The 7,512-nt window shown below is 38.6% G+C and overlaps 1 protein-coding gene across 1 annotated transcript in view; it reads left to right on the top strand.

The window, feature by feature from the left end:
* Nucleotides 1-7,512, top strand: part of Cfap54 (cilia and flagella associated protein 54) — a 372,605-nt gene that overhangs the window by 202,806 nt on the left and 162,287 nt on the right. Inside the window, exon 50 of the mRNA XM_029563104.1 lies at nucleotides 6,300-6,379. Within this exon, the coding sequence (XP_029418964.1) occupies nucleotides 6,300-6,379 (80 nt within the window). The remainder of the gene's footprint in view (nucleotides 1-6,299; nucleotides 6,380-7,512) is intronic.

The raw sequence follows: 7,512 nt of genomic DNA, 5'->3' as shown, positions 1-7,512 counted from the left end.
CATGCAGGGAAAACACTCATACACATAAATAAAAATAAATAAATAAAATAGAAAAAATTTTGCATTCATATACACAAGAGATACTGATTTGAAGTTTTCTTTCCTTGTACTTTGGTCTAGTTTTTATATTTTACTAATGTTGGCTTTTATTTTACAGTGGATTCCATTGCTATTTATACATTGTGAGGCTGCCAGATTAGATGCTTGCCACTGGAAATACAGTCTGTCACAGTCACAAGGGGAAGGACATGCCACAGTACAGTAGGAGAGGCAGCACATAGAGTAACACCAGTGTCCCTCAGAGGTAGAAGGAACAGAAGGAAAACAGGAGATGGAGCCTTTATCATGGTTTCCATGGGGGACTAGGTAAATCCAGAGAAGCAAGCTTACTGTAGGCTGCTTTGATTAGTTTCAGATAGCTCTTGCTGGCAGAGCCTGTCTTTATTATCTGGAATCTGGCCTTGGGATGATTAGGGCAGGGGAATGGCCTAGAGCACAAGGGAGAGGTGGGGATGGGGTGTGGCCTGTGGACTGCCTAGTTTGCTTAGGAGAGATGTGTTCACAGTGGCTTATGTATCACTTTTGTATCAATAAACATACCACTTTGACTGTTGGCGCTTTTAAAAAATCTATTTATTATATTTTAATATTTTGTTATTTTTGAGACAGGGTTTTCCTGTAGTCCCAGTAAGCCTGGAATTTACTATGTAGACCAGGCTGGCTTGGAACTCACAGTGATCCACTTTCCTCTACCTCCTGAGTGCTGGGATTAAAGGCATATGCCACCATACCTGGTGTGATTGTTAGAGCACTTTTAAAATCAGGGAGCATAGTAATTCTACCTTTGTACAATTGTGTTTGTATGTGCATATATTCATGTTTGCGTGTGTGTGTGTGCATATGTGTGCATGTGTGTGTGGAGATCAGAAGTCAGTCTTGGGTATTATTCCTCAGGAGCTGTCCACCTTATATTTTGAGACCAGGTCTATCACTGGAACCTGGAGGTTGCTGATTTTGGTAGACTGACTGGCTAGCAAGTCCCAGGTATCTTACTGTCCCCACCACCTCTGCATTGGAATTACAAGCATGCACTACAACACCTAGCCTTTAAGGAGGTACTGGTCCTCATGTTTACATGGCAAGCTCTTTACAGACTGAGCCATCTCCCCAGCTGTAGCTTTGTACTTGAAGCTCAAGATTGCTTGGAAAGCTATTTTTTTTTTTTAACGATTTAATACTTTTTGCTCACTTTTCCTACCTTCAGATGTTCTGTTTCATCACAATTCAGTCTTGTTAAGTTGTATATATGTTTCTAGGAATTTATGTTTCTTCTACATTACCTAATGTGTTGGCATTTATTTATTCACGGTAGTCTCTACTTGCTGTGGTTTGGATGTGAAGTCTCTCCACTAAAGGCTCATGAATTACAGACATAGCTCCCAGTGAAGTGATGTTCTCAGGTGGGGCTTTTGGGAAGGGATTGGATCATGGTCTAATCAGTGGATTAATCTGTTGATGGATACATAATTGAAGGAAACATTAGGCCTAGTTGGAGGAAGTGGATCAATGAGGATGTCAGTTAGAAGGATATGTCTGGTCCCTGGACCCTTCTTCTCTGGCCCTTTCTGCTTCCTGGCTGTCATGAAGTGAGCTGTATCCTCTGCCATGATGCTTGTCACAGTCCCACAGCTGCCATGAACAGATACTTCTGAAACCATGACCCAAAAGTGTCTCTCTCCCTTTAGGGTGTATTTCTTAAGTATTTGTCATAGTAATAAAAACTAAGACACTTGTGGTAATGAAGAGGTTTTAGAATCACCATGGAAGCAAACATCTGAGCATGTCTGAGAGGGAGTTTCTAGATGAGGTTAACTCAGGTGAGAAGATCCACCTTAAATGTAGGTGGCACCATTCTGTGGGCTGGGGTCCTGAATGGAATAAAAAGCAATAAGCAGTTAAAGTAGCACTCATGTCTCTCTGCTTTCTGACTGCAGTTGCAGTGTGACCAGCTGCCACAAGCTCCTGTCAGTATGCCTAATATAGTACAGTTCTTTTTGTTTTCGTGGTATTAGTTGTCATGTCAACTCTTCCATTATATTTTTATTTAGACCTCTGTGTTTTAATTATAGCTAAAGGCTTTTGGATTTTGTTTATCTTCAAACAAAACCAAATCTTTTTTTTAAAATTTTGAATATGAGTTTATTGCCTGCATGTATGTAAGTTCACCCATATTGTGCAATGCCCATGAAGGCCAGAAGAGGGTGTTGGATCTCCTGGAATTGGAGTTACAGATGGTTGCTAGCCACCATGTAGGTGCTGGGAACCAAACTTGGGTCCTCTAGAAGAGCAGCCAGTGCTCTTAACCACTGAGTCATCTCTCCAGTCCAAATTCTTGGTTTTCTTTCCATATGGCTTTGCCTGTCTCTCTTTTATTTCTGCACTATCCTTTAAGCATTTCTTTCTGCTGGCTTTGACATTTATTTGTTCTTTTCTATAGTTGCTCAAAGGGTGAAAATTAAGTTGTTTATTTGTACTCTTGCTTCTTTCTTAATGTGTCTATCACCATAAGTTTGCTCTGTGTAAGCCACTTTTGCTATATCTCATAAGTTAGGGTTGGGTATTTCTAATTTGTCTTAAAGTACTGTTTTAATTCCCCATTTTATTTGTTATTTGGCCCATTGGTTGTGCAAGAGAATGTTGTTCAAGTTTCAAATACTTGTAAATTTTCCCAGATTTCTCTAATTATTTCTTTTACTTCATACCATTGTAATGGCTGATGTGCTATCCATACTCTGGTCTCCCACTATATTTTGTAAGCCCAATGACGACTCAGATTTCATTGGCACTGCACATTTTTCTTCTTGCTTGTTTTCTCTGTTTTATCCAGTTGGCTATTTTTTCTTTCATTGGCCCCAGAGTTGCTGTGGAGGCCCTCTTGTCAGTTTTTCATTTTCTTTTTTTTTTTTTTTTTATTTGAATTTTTGTGTATTTCATACAGAACATCTCAGTCAATCTTAATCATCTTTATACCTCCTTCCCCACTGGCACCTTCCCATACCGCCCCCACCACTGGAATTCATACATTCTGTCATTTGTGTTAAGGCCTATTGTGTCAAGTTTGTGTCCCCAGATGTTCCTCAGTGCAAGTTCATCTGTTGTGGTCTAGTCAGCTTATCTAGAGTCCCTTGCTTTAGGAAAATCAATACTTCCTCACCTAGCAGTAATCAGTTGCCAATATTTCTTTAGCTAAGATTGCTTTCCATAGGAGTTCACAATCCCACCAACAGTGAATCAGCGTTCCCCTTTCCCCACATCCTCTCCAACATTTGGTATCATTTGTTCTCTTGAATCTTAGCCAGTTTGACTGGGGTAAGATGAAATCTTAAAGTGGTTTTAATTTGCATTTCCCTAATTACTAACGATGTTGAACACTTTTTAAGGATGTTTCTTAGCCATCTTTATTTCTTGTTTTGAGAATTCTCTGTTCAGCCCCTTAGCCCATCTTTTAATTGGGTCACTTGCTTTCTTGATTCTTTGTTTTCTGAGTTCTTTATATATTCTGGATGTTAATCCTCTGGCAGATGTGTTGCTGGTGAAGATTTCTCCCACTCTGTAGGTTTTCTCTTCACTTCCTTAGTTGTTGCTTCTGCTATACAGAAGCTTTTTAGTTTAATGAGGTCCAACTTGTTGATTCTTGACCTTAATTCCTGAGCATTTGATGTCCAATTTAGAAAGTCCTTTCCTGCATCTATATCTTGTAGGTTACTGCCAATGTTTTCTTCTAATAGTTTCAGAGTTTCAGGTCTTATACTGAAGTCTTTGATTCATTTGGAGTTCACTTTTGTGTAAGGTGAAAATTAGGATGTAGTTGTGTAAGGTGAAAATTAGGATGTAGTTTCATTCTTCTACAGGTGGAGATCCAGTTTTGCCAGTCCCATTTCCATTATCGTATTTTTTAGTTCTGTAATTTCAGTGAGCTATGTATTATTATATCTCTGTCAGTGCTTTCTATTTGACACAGCACTGTTGTCATGCCTTTCTTTACATCTTTACTCATGGCTGGCTCTAGTTCCTTGAACTGTTTGTAATGGCTACTGCCTGCTAAATTCATGTTATGGTTTGACTATAAAACATCTCTTCCCATGCATTGAAGGCCTAGTCCCCTGCTCATGGATACAATCACTGAGAGATGATTGGATTATGAGGATGCTAACCTTATCAATGGTTCCACTCGTTGCTGAGTTCAGAGCTGAATGAGCTATTAGGAGGTGGAGTCACGTTGAGGAAGTAGGTCACAGGGGACATGCCTTGGGAGGGAATCTCTTGTTCCCAGTCCATTCTTTTTTCTGTTTCCTGACTGTCAAGCAGCTTTCCTCTATGTTACCCCTCTCCAGCATGATTTTTGCCTTGCCTTTGACCCAAAGCAATGAAGCCAGCCAACCATCAGGTAAAATTCCAAAACTGTGAGCCAAAATAAAATTTTCCTCCTTTAAGTTGATTTGCCCAGATATTTTGTCACAGCAACAAACATTGACTAATATGATCCAATATCTGTTCTCTCCCATGAAAAGTTTCTGATGTCTGCTTTGTACATGGATCACTCTTTACTTTCTTGTCTCACTTTGCTGTTGTTGGAATTGGATGTTTTACACAGCATAACAATTCTAGGTACTGTTCTGCCTTCCATTTCCCTAGAGCTTGCTATTATCATTTGCTTAGTGCCTGGGTGTATTATTTTAGTGAAGTATATTTCCTCTCAGTAGTTAAACCTCTGATGTTATGCCTTTGGGTTTCATATCACCTTCAGCATGTACACAATCACCCTGGGCTGAGGCAGCTCTGTCAGTACTGTGTGACCCTCCCAGATCCTTCCCAGTTGTTAACTTTTGCTAATTGTTGACTGACTGCATTATTATTTTTGATTTTTGATAACTTCTTGGGGCATAATTTGTTATCTATTCATCTAGTCAAGGAATAGTTCTGAAGTCAGCACTAGGAACTTGTTCTGAACTCAGGAGGACTCCTGACTTTCACTTTCCCTAGTATTCTTCCCAAAACATAGAGAATGCACAATTTAGCTTGTATACCTGATGAATCCATCAGCCTTTTCTGGACCTTTTACTGTAACCTCCATTGTTTTTGAGCATGCCATTAGTGTTGAACTTTTCCAAGTTCAGTTTTAGCTGAAATTGTTGTTGATTTATTCATTTGCTATAAGCCATTGGAATCATTTCCAGAGACTAATTTTTAATTAATTTCCCCATGGAATAGGCTATTAGAGCTTCCCCCCACCCCACCCCATACCAGAAGTAGACCTCTCTGACAAGAGGCTTCTGAGAAAAAAGCCTAAATCTTCCCTCATACTTAACTGACCCCTAAATCCATCATCTTCTAATTTAGGAGACTAGCAAGGAGGTTAGTATTGGAAGGGAGTCAGTATGTTAATTTCCACATTATTCTAAATCCCTCTTTCCATTTGATAAATTTAGACTCCAGTGGATAATGATTTTGCAGTAATGTATAGTCAGGTGACCTAGTTATTCAGCAGGTTGATTGAAGCAGGTGAAAACCTTGATCTAAATTCTGTTCAGAATAAGAGCAGACTTTAGGTTGCAGATGGGAATTTTGAAAGAGGTATTTGACTATCATAGAGACTTGCTGCTCCAAATGGTCCCACTCATTGCTCTTACCATGAGGCTTGTACATGTTACATGTTAATGGAACCAGAGTTTTCAATGCTGGGTTTTTTTTTTTTTTAATGTTAGAAATATCTGGAAGAGTTGAAGGACCACTGCTTTATATCAGTAGTTAAGAACTTGATTGGCTAGAGAGATGGCCTAGCGGTTAAGAACACTGGCTGCTCTTGCAGAGGACCCAGGTTCAATTCTCAGCATCCACATGGTGGCTAACCATCCATAACTCCAGTTCCAGGGGATCTGACACCCTCTTCTGACCTCTGTGGGCATTGCAGGATACAGATGCACTTACATATATGCAGGCAGTACACTCATACACATAAAATAAAAATAAAAAGAACTTGAATAAAAACATTAAGCATGACAAAGATCTTTCTTAGAAAATAGCCTGATTTGTTAAAAATCATAAATAACCTTCTAATGTATGATATTTAGGCAATATTTGAACTGTTTACTATACATACACATTTCTAATGTTCATTATGATTATTTTGTTTAATTAAATGTATAGATACTGCCTAAGAAGTGAAAAAATTTAAAAACTACAATTACTATTTACACTAATCATTGACATTCTTGATCTTTCCAAAATTTTGTCTTTAGAGTTATACACGAAAGATAATGGGAACTCACATTGTCAGCTTTCCAGAGTTAAAGACGAGTACACTCTTAGTATGATAAAGGTAAGTCTGAACAGTTTTGGAGTCACAGTGAATGAGTTACCCACAGGCACATTGCTAGGCCCTGGAAATGCTTGCTGTTATAGAAGTGCTTGCTTTTAGGAGACCAGGAAGCTCTTCTTACATAAGCCTAGGTTTATGCAAGAATTAGAGTGTGTGCCCCATGAGAGTAGTAGTTTCCCAAAGGTATCAAGCTTTGACTTTACAGCCTGATTAAAGTGCTGCTAAAGACATGACTTACGTTTGGTGGGATTTGAGAATTCCAGGCCCCATTTCTCATTCCCTAATCATAGTTACACTACAACAGCAACTTCAGCACCTACCTTTTGAATAGTGCTTACTACATGACAGGCTTTTGCATGGTGACTTAATTTTCACACCTCTACAATGTAGGTGTTAATCATTTTTTACTGTGCCTGCTTCATAAAATAAAAGAGCTTTAGACAATATATGAAATTCACTAATGTCATTCAGATAATAAAATATAGATCTGAGTGCAGGATATAAATCTTTTTTATTTTAAAAAATCCATGTTCTTAACCATTGTACTAACTGTCCTGAGATGTTCACTCTGTACAAACAGGTTTTTAGAGATCTGTTGCTTGAAAGACTGTCTTCTGCCACATCAGATGGTGGCTCACTGTTGATTGTCTGCTGTACGATCTCATTGTCTTCACATTACAATTTAGCTAGTCAGAGTTTAACTTGGAATGCAGTCTGCCTTCATTATGGATTCTCTTTGCTAATTTGTCTGTTTGCTAACATTTATTTGCATTTCGAGAAGTCATGCTCTTGACACTTTAATGATCATTTGTGGACATGCCCAGAGTGCAAAAAGATTTAGGCATAGAAAAATCTGAGCATAGAAAAACATGACCAGCACTTGTGTGCCGTCCATGGTGAACAAGGTTCAGCTCTGGAGTTTTGTTTCCTCTCTCACATTACTCAGTGTTCCTTTGAACTTTTCTGGTCTATTAGTACAGGTTGAATGACTCTTCTCTGAAGTTTCAGATTCTGGGAGATTTTGCAATATTTGTATGAACTTTACTAGTTGAGCATCCCCAATCTAAAAATCTAAAATTGAAATGCTTCAAAAATACCTGAAACTTTTTTCCTGGTATTTAAAAATATTTGTA

The sequence above is a fragment of the Nannospalax galili genome, unplaced genomic scaffold (assembly GCF_000622305.1).
Source record: "Nannospalax galili isolate Female #2095 unplaced genomic scaffold, S.galili_v1.0 scaffold734, whole genome shotgun sequence".
Classification (NCBI taxonomy): Eukaryota; Metazoa; Chordata; class Mammalia; order Rodentia; family Spalacidae; genus Nannospalax; species Nannospalax galili.
The sequence above is the reverse complement of the archived record's forward strand: the minus strand, read 5'-3'. Positions and strand labels throughout refer to the sequence as shown.